General features: G+C 28.6%; 1 protein-coding gene and 2 long non-coding RNA genes across 19 annotated transcripts; 1 reads left to right on the top strand and 2 right to left on the bottom strand.

The window, feature by feature from the left end:
• Nucleotides 1–2,709: 2,709 nt before the first annotated feature.
• On the bottom strand, nucleotides 2,710–5,077 carry LOC119662028. Of its 2 annotated transcripts, none has more exons than XR_005250662.1 (6): nucleotides 4,929–5,077; nucleotides 4,801–4,868; nucleotides 4,618–4,721; nucleotides 3,984–4,227; nucleotides 3,039–3,914; nucleotides 2,710–2,733 (listed from the first exon to the last, which is right to left on the bottom strand). It is a non-coding gene; the product is annotated as an uncharacterized LOC119662028 (long non-coding RNA). The 2 variants fall into 2 exon arrangements; XR_005250661.1 differs by having other exon boundaries at nucleotides 4,618–4,748.
• Nucleotides 5,078–7,397: 2,320 nt separating this feature from the next.
• LOC119688426 (choline kinase A2) lies at nucleotides 7,398–11,288 on the bottom strand. The gene is made up of 6 exons (XM_038103107.1): nucleotides 11,277–11,288; nucleotides 10,035–10,210; nucleotides 9,751–9,948; nucleotides 9,610–9,681; nucleotides 7,842–8,232; nucleotides 7,398–7,774 (listed from the first exon to the last, which is right to left on the bottom strand). The coding sequence occupies exons 1-6, from the start codon at nucleotides 11,286–11,288 to the stop codon at nucleotides 7,694–7,696; spliced, it is 930 nt and encodes a 309-aa protein (XP_037959035.1). The 3' UTR covers nucleotides 7,398–7,693.
• Nucleotides 11,289–12,785: 1,497 nt separating this feature from the next.
• LOC119662708 lies at nucleotides 12,786–23,802 on the top strand. 16 transcript variants are annotated; one of them, XR_005250878.1, is made up of 20 exons: nucleotides 12,786–12,879; nucleotides 12,931–14,063; nucleotides 14,195–14,621; nucleotides 14,753–15,179; nucleotides 15,311–15,737; nucleotides 15,869–16,295; nucleotides 16,427–16,853; nucleotides 16,990–17,415; nucleotides 17,548–17,976; nucleotides 18,108–18,535; nucleotides 18,667–19,094; nucleotides 19,226–19,653; nucleotides 19,785–20,212; nucleotides 20,344–20,771; nucleotides 20,903–21,330; nucleotides 21,462–21,889; nucleotides 22,021–22,448; nucleotides 22,580–23,007; nucleotides 23,139–23,566; nucleotides 23,698–23,802. It is a non-coding gene; the product is annotated as an uncharacterized LOC119662708 (long non-coding RNA). The 16 variants fall into 16 exon arrangements; XR_005250877.1 differs by having other exon boundaries at nucleotides 22,599–23,007; XR_005250884.1 differs by having other exon boundaries at nucleotides 18,686–19,094; nucleotides 22,599–23,007.
• The last annotated feature ends 207 nt before the right edge of the window (nucleotides 23,803–24,009 follow it).

The raw sequence follows: 24,009 nt of genomic DNA on the forward strand, positions 1-24,009 counted from the left end.
ACATTCCATGGCAATTTTCATTATATGCATAAGTCAGTCTATATAATTATTTAAGAAAACATTTGTTGCATTATTTAACCGTTAAAGAGTCAAGATACGTTCATCTCAAAAGTGCCTTAAATAGTGACATTAAGAAGCACTAAAATGCTTTTCTGTAGTATTTTAGAATTTAGCAAATTTTTGAACTATAAGAGCAGCAATATATGGTACATGTTATTGATTTTTCTTTAATATAGATGAAGTGGATATTACTGTGATCAGAAGTTGTTACATTAGAAGAATTATAGTTTAAAGCATGTTTTTTATATTATAAAGAATTTTAATATTTTTAGTATAGTTGAATAATTGTGTTCCATATTATGGAAAAATTTTTTTTGTGATTATAAAGGAACGAAATGACAAAATTGAACCATACATAATCAGAACACAACGTTTTGTTATTCAACTCTGATTTAAAGATGCATTTTTAATTGATTTTTTAATATAGTGTAGCTTATTGAATGCGAACCATTAGAATCTTCATTCATTCACAAAAAAGAGTTTCTTTAAGCACATCAATATACTGGAAATTGTTAGTGCTGATCCTGGCATGAAAATGCGCATGACTTCCTATACCAAGAAGTCAAGTAACCTAGAGCTGGTGAATGTAGAGAGCAGTATGTGGTCGAAATGATTTATGAAATATTGCCTTATATCAACATTTTTTGATAGGTGACTTATATAGTTTTGTCTCGTTGTTCCTACCCACCCGAACCACAGTTGCGTTTTGCTATACCGTTGGTTTTGTAATAAATATTGCTCGTATGTATTTGAAAAAAGCTCTGTAGTTTGTCAGATGAATCTGCTAATCAAACTATTATTAGTCAAATACAAAAATTTAAGGAGTTGCGACGATTTGAGAATTATTTCTCACTGCGGCAGAACACTAAAACCGTAAAAGATCCTTTGTAATGTATTTAACCACTTATTAAAATGATAACGAAAAAGGTCATATGATCAAATACACAAAGTCAGTTAAGTTAAGTTCATCTGTGTTTCATGTTAACAATCTTACAGATAAATTAAAAGATACTAATTTAATGAGATAATAGATTTTTCTAGGGAACACATGCCTGCACATGTCTGACGGTATTCCTGTTTATTTTAAAGTTTATTTTCTTTTTAAAAGAAGCAGCCAAACCAACAGCTTTAAAGGGTCTTCTTACGTTTTTCTAGACTTTGAAATATAGGGATCGGTTTTTCTAAAGCTGATCATCAGAGCTCGAGAGATCAGAATTACGAAACTACTCGGTTTTTCGACCTTCTAAGTTATGCTATTTTAGAAAGTTCTTACTACTAAGGATACATTGAACTACTTTAAAATATTGGTGCCACGAACACAACTGTACATTTTTATTATGCCAACTATTTCGCTATCAATTCCTTAAACCCGCAACTTCAAATTCGAAGTTAGTTGTTGATTGATGTAAATCTCTCAAAGATACTCAGCAATTTGACATACATATATATTATTTAAATGCGATGTAGTGTGAAACTCAAATATCAAGAAGAAACGCCTTATATCTATCTTATTATTTTTTCAATAAAACATTGTCTATCTCAAGTATTGTTTAGATAAAATATTGTTTCGCTGCGATATTTAGGGTGGCTACTATGCATAAGGTAACACTAGCCTAGGTATTTTGGCTACAAGGGGCTCGATGGTAATAAAAAATATTTTTTTGATAGATTTAAAGCCCGGTAAAAAAGCAAATACATATAAACAACTAAGATCAAGAACAACATTAAAAAAACATATAACATTAATTACTTAATTTTTAATTGTAATTTTTCTGACACAAAATTTATTTCGAATAGATGTGGGTGGTAGTTGTACCGATTCAAATCCAAAAGAAATTTTTAATCATTAATTTTTTTAAACCTTTAAAAGCATGATAATGATTCAGACAGAAGTACTTATTGGAAAACACATTTATCTGTCCATATATTTTAACGAAATATACATTTTATTTATTATTGTACTTCACACTACCACTTAATATTTTGCTTTCGGTATGGTTCAGATATAGGTGTTTATAGAAAATCATTTTCACATGTCGTTAAATTTGTGCCAAAGTCCGTTAAGTAAATTAAATTAAATCAACTGTATTCGTCAAAAATTATTCCAGTCATATTCGATTTTAATATGAGAGCCCTATGTACTCATGGTCTCAATCATCACTACTGACTTCTCAATAACTCTATGTATAGGGTATTCAAGTATTCACAAAACCAAAGTTAACTTTTTCATAACTTACCGTTTATACGGAAATGCATTGATTTTAATTTTAAGATTTCTTTTTTTTTAATTTTTTTATTAAGAAGAAATATTAAAAATTGTTTCTTAAAAATAAAATATTTTTATACTACAATAAAATTTATATACATAAAATGGACACTTATTTCAATTTTATAATATTCAACTTAAATAGTTTCAAATAGTTCTTATGAGCAACAATTAGAAAACACACAGGAAACATTCTTATGTCACTATCCTATCCTTTACAATCATCCTAGTGACATCATTCCTGTGACACCATTAATCGTCAAACAAAAGGAAGCACTTTTAATATTACTTATATTTTTCTAATAACAAAATTATTAGGTTTTAATCTAGAGACGCCATCCATATGATTCCATTGATAGTTCAACCCAAAAAGAGATTTTTTCAATTCCACATACATTTTAGGAAAACTGAAATAATAAGTATAAAAATAAAATAATAACTAAACAAAAAGATATTAAATAAAAATAATAATAATTTAATAAGATTCAAAATAAAGAGCCATCACATATAATTTAATACATGGACATTCATATATAGAAACTGCACCAACGTAACCTTTCATTAACAAATTAAAAAATATTTCACGCAATTACTACTGAAATAAGATCCTTTAATCCTAAATATATCAGTATATAACTACTTCACTGACTAAATATTTTTGAACTACGACTAAGCACCACTTATTTATCAGTATGAAATAAATCAAACTTACCCAAATCTCTAGTCTTCTCATTGTTAACCTTTGTTTATTAACCATTGATAGGTTTAAAACTGATATCCTTCCTTCGGATAATATGGCACTACCCAGACGAATTCCACGCCTCACAGTCCCTTTTACATTTTATAAGATCATTTACAAATTGGTCCTTCATTTGGATAATATGATAGCCCACCAACTAATTCCACTCTGTTCATATTTTCCAAATTACTGGTAGTGTTTCAAACTTATGATCATAGATTTCTTGATTTCTTTCACAGATACGATAAAGGTTTATTCACTTCCCACACCCAGTTTTACATTTTACGGGAACAAATATACTTAATCATTGATTGTGTAATAGAACGATTGAGTGTGGTGACTGATAGGTTACAATTTGGTCCTTCATTTGGAGAATATGACAGCCCACCAACTAATTCCACTCTGTTCATATTTTCCAAATTAGTGGTAGTGATTTAAACTTATGATCATCGATTTCTTGATTTCTTTCACAGATGCGATAAAGGTTTATTCACTTCTCACACCCAGTTTTACATTTGACGAGAACAAATATACTTAATCATTGATTGTGTAATAGGACGATTGAGTGTGGTGCCTGATTGGTTACAATTTAGTCCTTCATTTGGATAATAAGACAGCCCACCAACTAATTCCACTCTGTTCATATTTTCCAAATTAGTGGTAGTGATTCAAACTTATGATAATCGATTTCTTTCACTGATGCGGTTATAATTTACTTCACTCCTCAAATCCAGTTTTACATTTTACGGGAACAAATATACTTAATCAATGATTGTGTACATATAGGATTTTCAGTTGTTAATTCAATATCCACTTAAGCCAGCGATCGCGAAATTTAAATTCAAAACCCTCAGGATAATGAAGTTAGAAAAGAGTTACCATAATTAAAGATTAAAATAATTTCGCTTTTACACTTACAAGCTTTAACTTTCCTGAACCGGAATTGCGGACTCCTGGATTTTATTTTCTAATGTCACTCACTTTTTCAGAAATTAATGTAAGTTATAGCATTTGATAGGCTTTGTTGTAATGAAGCTGACTTCTATGTTAAAGCAGCTCCTATCAAGAACGTGAAATGCTTAAGTCCTTAATAATTAATACCTTGTTGTGCTTCTGCCGTCCATTATGTACTACAAGTGCCATTGGACAAGTGCCATTGGATCTAGGAATTGTTCCATAAGTTGTAATTATTTTCGCAATATATTCGAAAACATTCATTCGAAACATATAGTCGAGTTAAGCTTTCTTTGCAAAATATTTCTGTACTATATTTCATATTCAAAGATTTTTACAATGGAAAAGGGATCAAGTTAAAGTAGAAAGTAGTAGAAAATAGTATTATGTTATGTAGTAGAAAATGAATGTAGAAAAGTAGAAAGTAGAAAATGACAGATAAATTTTTTTTTAATTTTTAAATTTGTACTTTGGACTTTCTTTAATAATTGAATTTACGTAGAGGAGTCTTCTGTGTGGATCAGTTTTTTACAAATATAGATTTTGTTTAGTAAAAGAGTAAACATACTAAGAATAGGATATTATGAACCAATCTTACCTATTTAGCTAATCCTTCTTAATACTTGTAAATATCAAAATTGGAGGGCAAAAGATTTCATACCAATCCGATAGTTTTATTATGTATAGTTTCCAAACGATGTCCTTTGTGTTATATATATATATATAAAACTATATAATATATTTTATATTTATATACTTCTAAAAGGTGGGACAAACTTACCGGTTTTATTTAAATTCCTTTGTCATTGATTTTTGTTTTTTGTTTAATAGATGGATGTTAACGTTATTCTAAAAAAGAGATAATGTGTCCAATAATCAATGAAACCGAAGTTCTAAATTAGTACTTACTATATTTGTTTTACTTGAATATGCCTTATTTTGAATCTAATTATATGTGCATACATATGTTTAGAAGTCATATGCAATATTGTATGTACGTTTGGTTTTTTCTTGTATAGAGCCATTTTTTTTTGTGTATTATATTTCCCTACAATTTAATTTTGAATAACAATGGGCCAAAAAATATATGAATGACAAACAAAACATATTAGAGGTATCAAATTTTTTTCAATTCCAAAGCCTACTTTTATAGATGTAGTTTTTGTTTTAAAAAAGACCAGTTTTTTGACATTTGTGTTTTAAATAAAGTTTTCAAAATATTCTCCCGATGATGATGTCAAGAACCTTTATAAAGGATTTGGCAGTGTATGAAGTAGTTAGACGTACTATACAATCTGCCTTCAAACATTTCTGTTCATCTAGTCAATGTAATAATAACTTACAGTATTAATTCCTCTTTTCTTGGGTTTCCTCTTCTACGTTTCGAATGTTTCGTAGATCGAGTAATTATGTCAAACTCCATCAGTTGGTTCAGCTTATCATTGTAATGGCTTCAGTATTTTTTTTTTATCTCCTTGTTCGAAGGACTTCGCTATCAAGTATTGCTTACCAATCTTCCTTTCTTTCATATGCCATATCTCATTTCCCTGTGCAGTCATAAGTAGCATTACTTTTTGCATATACTTAGCTTACAAGTTTTAGATTTAGCGGTTATTTTATTGAAAAGTCTACAGTAAAAGACATTGGTCGTCTGTTATTGTATACTTAATTTATGTGGTTGTATTTTATTCGAACTAGTTACATATTTCCACAACTCAACCCTTTTCTGCTTTAAAATCCACATTATAACATTTATATAATATCACCATTAACGTAGCACCATTAAATTTTTGATCGTACATTCTCCTATAACACCTGTTAAATTTGTGAAATACTACAATTTCGGAGAGACAAATAATATATATATAATTACTAATATAATTAGTAAATAGTTTGTATTTATAATTTGACTGTCTGGAGGTAAAGTTTTAAGCTAACTTTTTCATTATTTTTTACTTATTTTTAAACCAATATTTTTTTTATTTCAACTGATATATTTTTTATTCCAGGCATTATTTAAAGAACTGCTGTTATGTAATACAAAGGATATATAAATATAATCTATATATTAAATATAATCTATCTTAAACAACTTATCACTTAGTTTTGTCATCACTTGATTTTATCACTTGCGGTTCAATCGAAGTCATATATGCTAATTCGTTATCCATTATATATGAAGATATGTTCAACTGTTTCATATGTATGCTTTCTCTATTTTGTCATTATAATCGACTATTACTTCAGTACACTTATAAAGTATTGTATCTTATTGAAAGGAACACTTGGTTTACTTACAAAATATTTTAACTTTTTTTGTATTCAGAAATAACAAAACTATATACGTTCATAAAAGAAATTAGATTCATATCCTATTCATTCTCTTCGAATGTTTCTGAACGTTTCTGAAATCGTTTCTCCCAGTCCCTTCACACACGTTTATGTGCTTTTCTGCTGACAATGCCTTTCGGAAATAGTTTAACCTGAACTTAGAGAGCCTTGTATTGGTATGTAACTCAATACCAATATGAAGCAAATGACTACCATGTAAATATGTATCTTCTGTTAAAAGTGTAATATATATCATTCACTGGACACGACCAAGGACGATTCCCGTCTGCAACGGCTAACTAAACAAGTAAGAATATATGATCAACATATAGAACATAGCGTGCAGTAACTACTTCAATTTTTTTTTGAACAACTAGGTTTCGAAAAGTAGTTAATTAGAACAACAAAAATTGTGTTTATTACATTATTTTAATTATTATTACTTGTATTTATTACTTGTATTTAATTATTCGTAAATAATGTTTTTGAGACTGCAAATTCCAAAGGTTGTACTCGCACCCTGCCAAATTTGAAATTCAGAGTCAGCGTTTATTAGTCAACTGACCCAAAGCCGTACTTGAAAAGTTTTTTCACTTGAAAAAACTTGCAGCTGAGGATTACACCCGCTAATGAATTCTGTTCCGATCTCTTATCCTTACTTTATGAGAAGTAATAAAACGTTTTTCAATACTTAATTCTATATATATTTATAATTTACAGAGATATCAATTTTATAAGACTTCTTGTTCATCAAAAACGTATATAGTAATTAAAGAGAATACCTCTGGTATATATATCTCTATATATCGCTGGTAAGATATCTATTATTTCAAAAAAATAAATACCATTTTCTCACTTTATGTTTAGTATTATTAGCATTAGACTCCTGTTTTTCTAATCCATTATATCATATGCTAGAATCGCTAGAATCTTAACTTGATTCTACATCTGTTATATATATTATTTTGATATTGTATATTCCTTAGTTTGACATTATTTGCAATTGTTAAATAAATAAATTTTAATTTTGAAATAAAATTGTTTTTATTTATGTATGAATAAATTCGAAGGTATGTGCTTTTAAAGAAATGCTTACTTAATACTTTTTATGTGTAAAAGAAGAATGAAGCTCCGTGTGAGTTAAATAATTTTAGTTTTTTGTGTTTTTTTTTTTACTTAAACGATCACAGCAATTTTTCTATAAAAATTGTTAATAATATTGTTAACTTAGTTCACTTGGTTGTTCAAATTTGTAAATAATGTACACTAAACATATAAAACGAGGTACATTTGCTATAATTTCTGTTCCGCCAATCGAAAAATGTTTAAGTATACATCTAGTTTCATGGACACTCGCTTTTCAAGCACCGTACTAGTTCCTCTTTCAGTTTCTTGTATTCCCCAAGTCTTGTCTCAGCATATTCCTGTAATATGAAGTTAATAAGCCCATCACTTATGTGTTAAAATAATTGTAGTTAATTTTATACATACCCAGTAACCAAATTCTATATTTGAAGTAACATTTACAACTGACCATAAAATCCAGAACAAATGTGAAAATAAAGTGAAAAGGCGCACTTCATCCTGTACATCCTTAACTTCATTAGCTGTTGGGATGTAGGCTAAGTCACTTTCGTTTAGTTTTTTAAGGTAAGTTATGATGAAATTGTTTCGCTGTTCTTCATTCGGATATTGATGTATATGATGAAAGTAAAAAGGAAATGCAGGATTACTATAGTCAAATGTCCATTCAAGGAAATGATTTGCCAAATCGAATCCACGATAATTGTATGCGCAATATTCAAAATCTATTATTATAAGATCTAAATCATCCTCAGAGGTACAATTTAACAAAGAATCGGAAGATGATATAGAAGAATTGCTAAAAGAATCAAAGACATAAAAGTGACATGTAAAATATATTCAACAAATAAACAATCTAAAGAAAAAATATATTGCTATTTATGAGAGATTAATAGTAATTGACTTAACAGATACAAAATACGAAGAAAAATCATCAAAGCACTATAATTAATACTGAGTTCCACAAAGTAATAGCTATGTTACTACAACTGATATAGTTAATTGATTTAAAAACGATTTAAGTGAACTTTAACATATAAATACAATAGTTATAAAATAGTAAAAAAATACTCAAAAACTTAAATGAAAATCATTTTTAAAGCTAAACACATTTATCGAAATTTAGTCTAAAAATTTTTATAATTTTATAAATAACTTGAAATATGTGTTCCAATTCTAATAAATAACTTTAATACTAACTAATTATAAATTATAAAACTGATTCAATTTTGAAACGATTAATAAATAACAAATCGTTTTATACTTATAACAATATATAGCTAAACATCCTTAAATAAAGTTTAAATGAAGAAAATTGGCAAAGAGAACCCCAATCATGTGAAAAGAATCGACATTTATATATAAAACTAATTGGAACAACGGTTTCTATGGATTAAAAAACATATAATTTTCTTAATGAAGCTTTGATCTTTGGCTCGAGCTGATAGAACGTTTCTTCACCTCGATCCAGTTTTAATAAAATCCCACCCACTTCTCATTTATTCGTTATTCTAAATAACTCTTCTTATCACTTATTCTCTATCTAATCCATGTCCTAATATATATAATATATATGCGTACGTCGTAGTTTCTTTCATGTTTTCTGCAATATGTAGTCCCCAGATTACATAAATAAAATAGTTAGGATAACTATGCATAATCACGCAGAACAACAAGTTCAATGAAAACCCATAGAGTGATTCTACGAATGCTTGGATCTGCATCTCGTTGTCATTTGTCCTTCCATACGAGCAAGACCCACGCTATTCTCTTAACAACTATTAAACCAGCATTCTACTTTGGGCTACTAGAACAATAACATACAGTGGTTAGGATCATTATTGTGAAATTGTTAGTATAATTGATGGAAGTATTGTATTGAAATATAAAATGAGGTAAAAATGGATGATATACGAGAATGAGTCATGAGTCGATTAGTAACTTCACAAACTATAATGTTTAGAAAGTAAAAGATTTCTCAATGATTTTTATCTAGAACCTTATGTTGTTACAGGACTATAATACGATAACTAGGTATATATATATATTTATATATTTTTATACTTACTTACAATTATTAAAATTTAGAATATAAAAAAAATATTTAATAACTAATATATATACATAATTATTCAATAAATATACTCTAAAGAAAATGTTATAGAATTACACTTACTGTAAAAATTTTGCACTATCTTCAATGTTGGCATTGATTGTATCACTTAGATTTAAGGAAGAACTATCAGGTCTGCAAATAGTATATAATGAATCAAAAACTATAGTTGCCAAAAATATAATAGTAAGTATTGAAGTTTACCGCGTTTCATTAAGGGAACTTCTTGGTGTTGGATTCGAGGTTACATCAGTTTCACGAAACAGTATATTCCCTTCTTGCAAGTCGTTATGACAGAAAAATACTTTATAATTTCCTTTATCAATCATAGACTTAAGCCACTGTGACTCTGCATTGAAGTCGAATTCTCGTACACATTGAGCTTGTTTTTCATTATTTTTCCTAAAAAATAAAAACATACATTATATATTCAAATCGTTTTTTTTATATACATTTTTTTTTTTGTCAAAATAAAAAAGTTAACTCACCAATTATTTTGTTTTAATATAATAGCTACACTCTTCAACCAGCGATTCATACAATTCCATAGCCAATTCGGCTCTTTGGACATTGGTATATCTAAACTATGAATTTCGCCCATTTTTTCAGCTATTTTCATAGATATTTTAGGATGAGATAATTCTAAAGTTAGTAAAGGCCGTGCCTAAAACGAATATAAAAAATGTTTAGCTTATATTCCTAACAAAATCTTAATTTATTTTCTATAATTTACATTACATATATTATTAATAATACTATTTATTATTAATTATTATTACTGAAAAATATAAATTAAATTTAATTAAGGTATATCATATTCCTTTAATACATATTTTTTAATATAGAATTATATATCTTGTTTAAAGTATATAAAAAATTATAAATAACTTTTAAATAAAAGAAAAACTTATATACATGTATTCTGTAATAATTATTTAAAATAGTTAAATAGTTCAAATAATGTTTTAATAAAAAATACTTAAATGCTATATATATATATATATATATAGAACTGTATCATAAATGAAAATATTATACATTGATATGAATAGTAACAACATTGAATAAAAAATAAGACCATTCCACATTTTATTTATAAACATATTTCAGAAGAAAAACACAATTATAAAATATATATTTAAAGAACCACATTTAATCATACGATACCGTACGACCAAGGCCGTACGACACCACACTATACAATATCATACTGTACTCCCATACAATGCCTCACTATATAATAGCGTGAAGTACGTTACTACATCTATGAGTAACCACCGTTTACGACGTCATAAAATTAAAAGCTTCTTAAATTACGTAAATCTAATTGTCATTACGTCTCACATCTCAATAACATTAAACATAAATAAGTCACTACAGACTACCGACCACAGTCACTAGAAATACAGATAGATAACCAAGTCAGAGCTAACTTTTGCTGATATAATTATTTTAGAAAATATAAAAACAAAATTTATTGTCCTTAAACGTTAGCAAACTATAAGCGCAATTGTTAATTGTCCATATGATATTATCATACGCAATTTCTTGATTTAAACCTACAGATTTCTTGATATATTATTTAACAAAATAAATTTTCTCAATTTTTCGTCCCGGAAGCAAAAGTCTACTATTGCCAAATGTAGCTCGCTACTCGCTACATGAGCTGCAACAAAAACAAAAACAATAGAAGATTTAGTAAAAAGCCAATGAGAATATCTATGAATTACAAATAAGGACATACTCTCAAATTCTGGTGGAAGTAGGGAAATGTAGAAGAAAACACAAACCAATACTACAATCTATGGCTAGATACAGAATGAAGATTTAACATTTCGTTAAGAGGAAAATTTACAGTCTGACGATTTTCGAAAAGAAAGCCCTTAAATTGGATCAGAAAGTGCTATTGTCCATTTAAAATAAAAAAATACAATGGTTGGGAAACGCGATAAAAAGACATAAGAAAAACAGTAAAATGTATTCGAAGCTGAATGTTTAGAAATGTGCATTGGATATCATCCAATAAAATGGAAGATTGCCGGAAAAACCGGGGATTAACTGGAAAACAATTGTAAGAAATATAAATGTCTGAAGGAAAAGTTTGTAGTAATATGGCGTTTACATTGGCCGAAAATGGCTCATTTTGAATGAGCCATTTAAAAGTGTTTACATTCGTTCTATTTCATTTGTTCTCATTTCAACAGCTGATTTTTCAACTTGCATGTTGATTTGATTTTTGGCCTGTGCCAAAAAAATGTTGCATGAAGGTTAAATATGCCTTCAAACCTTACATAAGAAACTTAAAACATATTTTTAACTTCGATTAATTACTTTTTGGGAAGTAAAAGTTCTAAAAAGCAGTGCATCGTTTTCAAGAAAATGCAACCACCAAACATTTGTTTACCTTTTTTTGTAAATATGTTAAAAACAGCTTTTTAAAACTGTCAAAATGCCATGAAGAGCTTTCATTTAGGGTATGTTCAATGGATTCCTTTGCATTTGGAACGTATGTGGAATGCATTCGAACGTCATTCATACAGAATGTGAGAAAATTGCTCATTTTTGTGTTTGAAATTTTATATGCAAGAATGAGCCATTCGATACTCATTTTCGATTTTTGACCAAAATGAGCCATTTTCGGCCAATGTAAACGCCGTATAAGTTTAAGTACTTAATAAAATGCTGTGTTCAATAATGGTTCCCGAGCTCTCCATTCTTTCATACAATTTTTAATTTTCATTCAATTGACTAATCTTAAAGCAATTACAGATAGCTCAAAACCTGGCTTTAAGAAAACTGTTTAAGATTCCATGGTATATTAGATCAACAGACATACATAGAGATCTTAGGATTGACTCAGTGAAAAAATATATCAGAAACAGAGCTCTAAAATTATTCACTAAAGTTGATACGCTAATTAACCCCGCCCTAACAATCCTCAAGTCCTCTTCTGGACTCTTAGGAAGACTGGACTCTATGCTGATTTAAGGTAGAGATAAGCCCCCCAGCCATTATAGAGTAAAAGTGCGTAATAGCTAACTCAAGAAGAAGAAGAATCAAGAATCAATCAATTGCCTAAAAATTACAAAAATATTATTTGAAATGCAAATGTCAAAAAAATTATTTTTTTTAAACAAAAATTTTACAACCTAAAAAAGTAGGCTTTGAAATTGAAAAAAATTTGATACCCCTAATAAATTTTATTTGTTATTCATATATTGTTTTAGTTGTTATTCAAAATTAAATTTTAGGTTAATATGTAAAAAAAAATTAAAAGTGGCTCAATACATTAACTATTTTGACATATAATATTGCATACAGGGTCTAAAATAAGTATGTACATATAATTAGACAAAAACTAATCCTTATTAAATTAAAATTCAGTTTCGTTATTTATAGGATACGTCATCAACTCTCATCGTTCTCTTTATTTGGATTGAGGAAATAATATAAAAAACCAATGGAACCTGTACCAACTCATGGAATGCAGGGAAATAAAGAGGTATAAATTTTAAGGGACTAAAACACTTAAATTCTTGATAGGAGCAATTTCTCTTTAAAACTTTAATTGACATTAAATAATAACAACATGAGTACCATTAGAAATATTAAAAATATTGAATCCAGGAATCCTCAATTTCGTTCAGGAAATGCGAAAGAATTTTTTTTGATAATTCTGATAAAGTTTTACATATACCTACATTTTAAAAACTCAACTTAAACTTAAAAAAAACTTAAAAGATACTACTTCAAATTTGGCCGCAAACTTGAATTAAGATATTACCTAGGGCTCAAACTCATATTCGTAACTAAATTAGAAGTACTTAAGGAAAAAAACAATATTAATAATTGACGCTTTCAAAGTACCAAAACTACGCTACCGACTTTGAATTTCTGTTGTCACAGTCTTCAATAGGAACCGTTTAAGTGTTGAAGGTCTTATACATAATCTATAATTATGTGTGTATGCGTTCTCGTAAAATGTAAAACTAGGTGTGAAAGTGAAGTAAGTCTTTACCGCGTAAAAGAAATCAATGGTCATCAGTTTGAATCATTCTGGAAGTCATGAATTTCGCAAAATGAATAGAATGAAATTGGTCAATCTTAGATGAAACCTTCATTCGAACTCGATGACAAACTTGAATCTAAACATAACCAGGATACATCACATTCGTAGCCAAACTTTAAAGAAAAGAAAACTTAGAACATGATATCCAGGATATTAGTTGACGCTTTTAAATTATTTTGTACTGACTTCCGATTTACTTTATATTCATTACGTCAAAGTCTTAACCGGAAACCGTTTAACACATAAATTGAATATTGAAAGTCCTGTACACTATGTGTGAGTAAATATGATCTTATAAAATGTAAAATGGACTGTGAGTATTGGATTTAGTCTGAGGAGTGCCATATTATCCGAAGAAAGGATCAATTTTAAACCTATCACTTACAACATTTAAATACAGAAATAATGGTTAACAGAAATTCTTCTCATTAGAAGACCAGAAATTTGGGTAAGTTTATTTTACTTCATATTGCTAAATTAGGTGTGCCTAATTGTGGTTTAAATTTATTTAATTATTGATGATGTAGTCAGATACTTTTATAATTGATAACTTTATTTTATTCCTATTTTTCATCCAAGAAACTTAACAAACACTTAGATGACAACTTCATTCGAACTCGATGACAAACTTGAATCTAAACATTACCAGAATACATCACATTCGTAGCCAAACTTTAAAGAGAAGAAAGCTTAAAACATGATATCCAGGATATAGTTGACGCTTTTAAAGTATTTTGTACTGACTTTCGATTTACTTTATATTCATTACGTCACAGTCTTAACCGGGAACCGTTTAACACATAAATTGAATATTGGAAGTCCTGTACACTATATGTGAGTAAATATGATCTTATAAAATGTAAAATGGACTGTGAGTATTGGATTTAGTCTGAGGAGTGCCATATTATCCGAAGAAAGGATCAATTTTAAACTTATCACTTACAACATTTAAATACAGAAGTAATGGTTAACAGAAATTCTTCTCATTAGAAGACCAGAAATTTCGGTAAGTTTATTTTACCTCATATTGGTAAATGAGTTGTGCCTAATTGTGGTTTAAATTTATTTAATTATTGATAATGTAGTCAGATACTTTTATAATTGATAACTTTATTTTATTCCTATTTTTCATCCAAGAAACTTAACAAAATCTTAGATGACAACTTCATTCGAACTCGATGACAAACTTGAATCTAAATATTACCAGAATGCATCACATTCGTAGCCAAACTTTAAAGAGAAGAAAACTTAGAACATGATATCCAGGATATTAGTTGACGCTTTTAAAGTATTTTGTACTGACTTCCGATTTACTTTATATTCATTACGTCAAAGTCTTAACCGGGAACCGTTTAACAATTAAATTGAATATTGAAAGTCCTGTACATTATGTGTGAGTAGATATGATCTTATAAAATGTGGAATAGACTGTGAGTAGTGGATTTAGTCTGGGAGTGCCATATTATCCGAAGAAAGGATCAATTTTAAACCTATCACTTACAACATTTAAATACAGAAGTAATGGTTAACAGAAATTCTTCTCATTAGAAGACCAGAAATTTGGGTAAGTTTGGTTTACTTCATATTGATAAATGAGTTGTGCCTAATTGTGGTTTAAATTTATTTAATTATTGATGATGTAGTCAGATACTTTTATAATTGATAACTTTATTTTATTCCTATTTTTCATCCAAGAAACTTAACAAACACTTAGATGACAACTTCATTCGAACTCGATGACAAACTTGAATCTAAACATTACCAGAATACATCACATTCGTAGCCAAACTTTAAAGAGAAGAAAGCTTAAAACATGATATCCAGGATATAGTTGACGCTTTTAAAGTATTTTGTACTGACTTTCGATTTACTTTATATTCATTACGTCACAGTCTTAACCGGGAACCGTTTAACACATAAATTGAATATTGGAAGTCCTGTACACTATATGTGAGTAAATATGATCTTATAAAATGTAAAATGGACTGTGAGTATTGGATTTAGTCTGAGGAGTGCCATATTATCCGAAGAAAGGATTAATTTTAAACCTATCACTTACAACATTTAAATACAGAAGTAATGGTTAACAGAAATTCTTCTCATTAGAAGACCAGAAATTTGGGTAAGTTTGGTTTACTTCATATTGATAAATGAGTTGTGCCTAATTGTGGTTTAAATTTATTTAATTATTGATGATGTAGTCAGATACTTTTATAATTGATAACTTTATTTTATTCCCATTTTTCATCCAAGAAACTTAACAAAATCTTAGATGACAACTTCATTCGAACTCGATGACAAACTTGAATCTAAACATTACCAGGATACATCACATTCGTAGCCAAACTTTAAAGAGAAGAAAATTTAGAACATAATATCCAGGATATAGTTGACGCTTTTAAAGTATTTTGTACTGACTTTCGATTTACTTTATATTCATTACGTCACAGTCTTAACCGGGAACCGTTTAACACATAAATTGAATATTGGAAGTCCTGTACACTATATGTGAGTAAATATGATCTTATAAAATGTAAAATGGACTGTGAGTATTGGATTTAGTCTGAGGAGTGCCATATTATCCGAAGAAAGGATTAATTTTAAACCTATCACTTACAACATTTAAATACAGAAATAATGGTTAACAGAAATTCTTCTCATTAGAAGACCAGAAATTTGGGTAAGTTTGGTTTACTTCATATTGATAAATGAGTTGTGTCTAATTGTGGTTTAAATTTATTCAATTATTGATAATGTAGTCAGATACTTTTATAATTGATAACTTTATTTTATTCCTATTTTTCATCCAAGAAACTTAACAAACACTTAGATGACAACTTCATTCGAACTCGATGACAAACTTGAATCTAAACATTACCAGGATACATCACATTCGTAGCCAAACTTTAAAGAGAAGAAAATTTAAAACATGATATCCAGGATATAGTTGACGCTTTTAAAGTATTTTGTACTGATTTCCGATTTACTTTATATTCATTACGTCAAAGTCTTAATCGGGAACCGTTTAACAATTGAATTGAATATTGGAAGTCCTGTACACTATGTGTGAGTAAATATGATCTTATAAAATGTAAAATGGACTGTGAGTATTGGATTTAGTCTGGGGAGTGCCATATTATCCGAAGAAAGGATTAATTTTAAACCTATCACTTACAACATTTAAATACACAAATAATGGTTAACAGAAATTCTTCTCATTAGAAGACCAGAAATTTGGGTAAGTTTGGTTTACATGAAGTAAAATTGGTAAACGAATTGTGCCTAATTGTACTTTAAACTTATTTAAATATTGATAATGTAGTCAGATACTTTTATAATTGATAACTTTATTTTATTCCTATTTTTCATCCAAGAAACTTAACAAAATATTAGATGACAACTTCATTCGAACTCGATGACAAACTTGAATCTAAACATTACCAGGATACATCACATTCGTAGCCAAACTTTAAAGAGAAGAAAATTTAGAACATAATATCCAGGATATAGTTGACGCTTTTAAAGTATTTTGTACTGACTTCCGATTTACTTTATATTCATTACGTCAAAGTCTTAACCGGAAACCGTTTAACAATTAAATTGAATATTGAAAGTCCTGTACACTATGTGTGAGTAAATATGATCTTATAAAATGTAAAATGGACTGTGAGTAGTGGATTTAGTCTGGGAGTGCCATATTATCCGAAGAAAGGATCAATTTTAAACCTATCACTTACAACATTTAAATACAGAAATAATGGTTAACAGAAATTCTTCTCATTAGAAGACCAGAAATTTGGGTAAGTTTGGTTTAAATTCATAATGGTAAATGAGTTGTGCCTAATTGTACTTTAAACTTTTTTAGTTATTGATGATGTAGTCAGATACTTTTATAATTGATAACTTTATTTTATTCCTATTTTTCATCCAAGAAACTTAACAAAATATTAGATGACAATCTTCATTCGAACTCGATGACAAACTTGAATCTAAATATTACCAGAGATGCATCACATTCGTAGCCAAACTTTAAAGAGAAGAAAACTTAGAACATGATATCCGGATATTAGTTGACGCTTTTTAAGTATTTTGTACTGACTTCCGATTTACTTTATATTCATTACGTCAAAGTCTTTATCGGGAACCGTTTAACACATAAATTGAATATTGGAAGTCCTGTACACTATGTGTGAGTAAATATGATCTTATAAAATGTAAAATGGACTGTGAGTATTGGATTTAGTCTGAGGAGTGCCATATTATCCGAAGAAAGGATCAATTTTAAACTTATCACTTACAACATTTAAATACAGAAATAATGGTTAACAAAAAGTCTTCTCATTAGAAGACTAGAAATTTGGGTAAGTTTGCTTTACTTCATATTGGTAAATAAGTTGTGCCTAATTGTGGTTTAAATTTATTTAATTATTGATAATGTAGTCAGATACTTTTATAATTGATAACTTTATTTTATTCCTATTTTTCATCCAAGAAACTGAACAAAATCTTAGATGACATCTTCATTCGAACTCGATGACAAACTTGAATCTAAATATTACCAGAATGCATCACATTCGTAGCCAAACTTTAAAGAGAAGAAAACTAAGAACATGATATCCAGGATATTAGTTGACGCTTTTAAAGTATTTTGTACTGACTTCCGATTTACTTTATATTCATTACGTCATAGTCTTAATCGGGAACCGTTTAACACATAAATTGAATATTGGAAGTCCTGTACACTATGTGTGAGTAGATATGATCTTATAAAATGTAAAATAGACTGTGAGTAGTGGATTTAGTCTGGGGAGTGCTTTATTGTCCGAAGAAAGGATCAATTTTAAACTTATCACTTACAACATTTAAATACAGAAATAATGGTTAACAAAAAGTCTTCTCATTAGAAGACCAGAAATTTGGGTAAGTTTGGTTTAATTCATATTGGTAAATGAGTTGTGCCTAATTGTAGTTTAAATTTTTTTAGTTATTGATGATGTAGTCAGATACTTTTATAATTGATAACTTTATTTTATTCCTATTTTTCATCCAAGAAACTTAACAAAATATTAGATGACATCTTCATTCGAACTCGATGACAAACTTGATTCTAAATATTACCAGAATGCATCACATTCGCAGCCAAACTTTAAAGAGAAGAAAACTAAGAACATGATATCCAGGATATTAGTTGACGCTTTTAAAGTATTTTGTACTGACTTCCGATTTACTTTATATTCATTACGTCAAAGTCTTAATCGGGAACCGTTTAACACATAAATTGAATATTGGAAGTCCTGTACACTATGTGTGAGTAGATATGATCTTATAAAATGTAAAATGGACTGTGAGTATTGGATTTAGTCTGAGGAGTGCCATATTATCCGAAGAAAGGATCAATTTTAAACCTATCACTTACAACATTTAAATACAGAAATAATGGTTAACAAAAAGTCTTCTCATTAGAAGACTAGAAATTTGGGTAAGTTTGCTTTACTTCATATTGGTAAATAAGTTGTGCCTAATTGTGGTTTAAATTTATTTAATTATTGATAATGTAGTCAGATACTTTTATAATTGATAACTTTATTTTATTCCTATTTTTCATCCAAGAAACTGAACAAAATCTTAGATGACATCTTCATTCGAACTCGATGACAAACTTGAATCTAAATATTACCAGAATGCATCACATTCGTAGCCAAACTTTAAAGAGAAGAAAACTAAGAACATGATATCCAGGATATTAGTTGACGCTTTTAAAGTATTTTGTACTGACTTCCGATTTACTTTATATTCATTACGTCAAAGCCTTAACCGGAAACCGTTTAACACATAAATTGAATATTGAAAGTCCTGTACATTATGTGTGAGTAAATATGATCTTATAAAATGTAAAATGGACTGTGAGTATTGGATTTAGTCTGAGGAGTACCATATTATCCGAAGAAAGGATCAATTTTAAACTTATCACTTACAACATTTAAATACAGAAATAATGGTTAACAAAAAGTCTTCTCATTAGAAGACCAGAAATTTGGGTAAGTTTGGTTTAATTCATATTGGTAAATGAGTTGTGCCTAATTGTAGTTTAAATTTTTTTAGTTATTGATGATATAGTCAGATACTTTTATAATTGATAATTTTATTTTATTCCTATTTTTCATCCAAGAAACTTAACAAAATATTAGATGACATCTTCATTCGAACTCGATGACAAACTTGAATCTAAATATTACCAGAATGCATCACATTCGTAGCCAAACTTTAAAGAGAAGAAAACTAAGAACATGATATCCAGGATATTAGTTGACGCTTTTAAAGTATTTTGTACTGACTTCCGATTTACTTTATATTCATTACGTCAAAGTCTTAACCGGAAACCGTTTAACACATAAATTGAATATTGAAAGTCCTGTACACTATGTGTGAGTAAATATGATCTTATAAAATGTAAAATGGACTGTGAGTATTGGATTTAGTCTGAGGAGTACCATATTATCCGAAGAAAGGATCAATTTTAAACTTATCACTTACAACATTTAAATACAGAAATAATGGTTAACAAAAAGTCTTCTCATTAGAAGACCAGAAATTTGGGTAAGTTTGGTTTAATTCATATTGGTAAATGAGTTGTGCCTAATTGTAGTTTAAATTTTTTTAGTTATTGATGATATAGTCAGATACTTTTATAATTGATAATTTTATTTTATTCCTATTTTTCATCCAAGAAACTTAACAAAATATTAGATGACATCTTCATTCGAACTCGATGACAAACTTGAATCTAAATATTACCAGAATGCATCACATTCGTAGCCAAACTTTAAAGAGAAGAAAACTAAGAACATGATATCCAGGATATTAGTTGACGCTTTTAAAGTATTTTGTACTGACTTCCGATTTACTTTATATTCATTACGTCATAGTCTTAATCGGGAACCGTTTAACACATAAATTGAATATTGGAAGTCCTGTACACTATGTGTGAGTAAATATGATCTTATAAAATGTAAAATGGACTGTGAGTATTGGATTTAGTCTGAGGAGTGCCATATTATCCGAAGAAAGGATCAATTTTAAACTTATCACTTACAACATTTAAATACAGAAATAATGGTTAACAAAAAGTCTTCTCATTAGAAGACTAGAAATTTGGGTAAGTTTGCTTTACTTCATATTGGTAAATAAGTTGTGCCTAATTGTGGTTTAAATTTATTTAATTATTGATAATGTAGTCAGATACTTTTATAATTGATAACTTTATTTTATTCCTATTTTTCATCCAAGAAACTGAACAAAATCTTAGATGACATCTTCATTCGAACTCGATGACAAACTTGAATCTAAATATTACCAGAATGCATCACATTCGTAGCCAAACTTTAAAGAGAAGAAAACTAAGAACATGATATCCAGGATATTAGTTGACGCTTTTAAAGTATTTTGTACTGACTTCCGATTTACTTTATATTCATTACGTCAAAGCCTTAACCGGAAACCGTTTAACACATAAATTGAATATTGAAAGTCCTGTACATTATGTGTGAGTAAATATGATCTTATAAAATGTAAAATGGACTGTGAGTATTGGATTTAGTCTGAGGAGTGCCATATTATCCGAAGAAAGGATCAATTTTAAACCTATCACTTACAACATTTAAATACAGAAATAATGGTTATCAAAAAGTCTTCTCATTAGAAGACCAGAAATTTGGGTAAGTTTGGTTTAATTCATATTGGTAAATGAGTTGTGCCTAATTGTAGTTTAAATTTTTTTAGTTATTGATGATGTAGTCAGATACTTTTATAATTGATAACTTTATTTTATTCCTATTTTTCATCCAAGAAACTGAACAAAATCTTAGATGACATCTTCATTCGAACTCGATGACAAACTTGAATCTAAATATTACCAGAATGCATCACATTCGTAGCCAAACTTTAAAGAGAAGAAAACTAAGAACATGATATCCAGGATATTAGTTGACGCTTTTAAAGTATTTTGTACTGACTTCCGATTTACTTTATATTCATTACGTCATAGTCTTAATCGGGAACCGTTTAACACATAAATTGAATATTGGAAGTCCTGTACACTATGTGTGAGTAAATATGATCTTATAAAATGTAAAATGGACTGTGAGTATTGGATTTAGTCTGAGGAGTGCCATATTATCCGAAGAAAGGATCAATTTTAAACTTATCACTTACAACATTTAAATACAGAAATAATGGTTAACAAAAAGTCTTCTCATTAGAAGACTAGAAATTTGGGTAAGTTTGCTTTACTTCATATTGGTAAATGAGTTGTGCCTAATTGTGGTTTAAATTTATTTAATTATTGATAATGTAGTCAGATACTTTTATAATTGATAACTTTATTTTATTCCTATTTTTCATCCAAGAAACTGAACAAAATATTAGATGACATCTTCATTCGAACTCGATGACAAACTTGAATCTAAATATTACCAGAATGCATCACATTCGTAGCCAAACTTTAAAGAGAAGAAAACTAAGAACATGATATCCAGGATATTAGTTGACGCTTTTAAAGTATTTTGTACTGACTTCCGATTTACTTTATATTCATTACGTCAAAGTCTTAATCGGGAACCGTTTAACACATAAATTGAATATTGGAAGTCCTGTACACTATGTGTGAGTAAATATGATCTTATAAAATGTAAAATGGACTGTGAGTATTGGATTTAGTCTGGGGAGTGCTTTATTGTCCGAAGAAAGGATCAATTTTAAACCTATCACTTACAACATTTAAATACAGAAATAATGGTTATCAAAAAGTCTTCTCATTAGAAGACCAGAAATTTGGGTAAGTTTGGTTTAATTCATATTGGTAAATGAGTTGTGCCTAATTGTAGTTTAAATTTTTTTAGTTATTGATGATGTAGTCAGATACTTTTATAATTGATAACTTTATTTTATTCCTATTTTTCATCCAAGAAACTGAACAAAATATTAGATGACATCTTCATTCGAACTCGATGACAAACTTGAATCTAAATATTACCAGAATGCATCACATTCGTAGCCAAACTTTAAAGAGAAGAAAACTAAGAACATGATATCCAGGATATTAGTTGACGCTTTTAAAGTATTTTGTACTGACTTCCGATTTACTTTATATTCATTACGTCAAAGTCTTAACCGGAAACCGTTTAACACATAAATTGAATATTGAAAGTCCTGTACACTATGTGTGAGTAAATATGATCTTATAAAATGTAAAATGGACTGTGAGTATTGGATTTAGTCTGAGGAGTGCCATATTATCCGAAGAAAGGATCAATTTTAAACCTATCACTTACAACATTTAAATACAGAAATAATGGTTAACAAAAAGTCTTCTCATTAGAAGACCAGAAATTTGGGTAAGTTTGGTTTAATTCATATTGGTAAATGAGTTGTGCCTAATTGTAGTTTAAATTTTTTTAGTTATTGATGATGTAGTCAGATACTTTTATAATTGATAACTTTATTTTATTCCTATTTTTCATCCAAGAAACTGAACAAAATCTTAGATGACATCTTCATTCGAACTCGATGACAAACTTGAATCTAAATATTACCAGAATGCATCACATTCGTAGCCAAACTTTAAAGAGAAGAAAACTAAGAACATGATATCCAGGATATTAGTTGACGCTTTTAAAGTATTTTGTACTGACTTCCGATTTACTTTATATTCATTACGTCATAGTCTTAATCGGGAACCGTTTAACACATAAATTGAATATTGGAAGTCCTGTACACTATGTGTGAGTAAATATGATCTTATAAAATGTAAAATGGACTGTGAGTATTGGATTTAGTCTGGGGAGTGCTTTATTGTCCGAAGAAAGGATCAATTTTAAACCTATCACTTACAACATTTAAATACAGAAATAATGGTTATCAAAAAGTCTTCTCATTAGAAGACCAGAAATTTGGGTAAGTTTGGTTTAATTCATATTGGTAAATGAGTTGTGCCTAATTGTAGTTTAAATTTTTTTAGTTATTGATGATGTAGTCAGATACTTTTATAATTGATAACTTTATTTTATTCCTATTTTTCATCCAAGAAACTTAACAAAATATTAGATGACATCTTCATTCGAACTCGATGACAAACTTGAATCTAAATATTACCAGAATGCATCACATTCGTAGCCAAACTTTAAAGAGAAGAAAACTAAGAACATGATATCCAGGATATTAGTTGACGCTTTTAAAGTATTTTGTACTGACTTCCGATTTACTTTATATTCATTACGTCATAGTCTTAATCGGGAACCGTTTAACACATAAATTGAATATTGGAAGTCCTGTACACTATGTGTGAGTAAATATGATCTTATAAAATGTAAAATGGACTGTGAGTATTGGATTTAGTC

The sequence above is a fragment of the Teleopsis dalmanni genome, chromosome X (genome assembly GCF_002237135.1).
Source record: "Teleopsis dalmanni isolate 2A chromosome X, ASM223713v2, whole genome shotgun sequence".
Lineage (NCBI taxonomy): Eukaryota > Metazoa > Arthropoda > Insecta > Diptera > Diopsidae > Teleopsis > Teleopsis dalmanni.

Coding starts and splice junctions, on each gene's coding strand:
- LOC119688426 (XM_038103107.1), bottom strand. Junction 9,949..10,034: donor ATATTAAAACAAAATAATTG/GTGAGTTAACTT, acceptor TTTATTTTTTAG/GAAAAATAATGAAAAACAAG. Junction 7,775..7,841: donor ATATAGAATTTGGTTACTGG/GTATGTATAAAA, acceptor TTCATATTACAG/GAATATGCTGAGACAAGACT.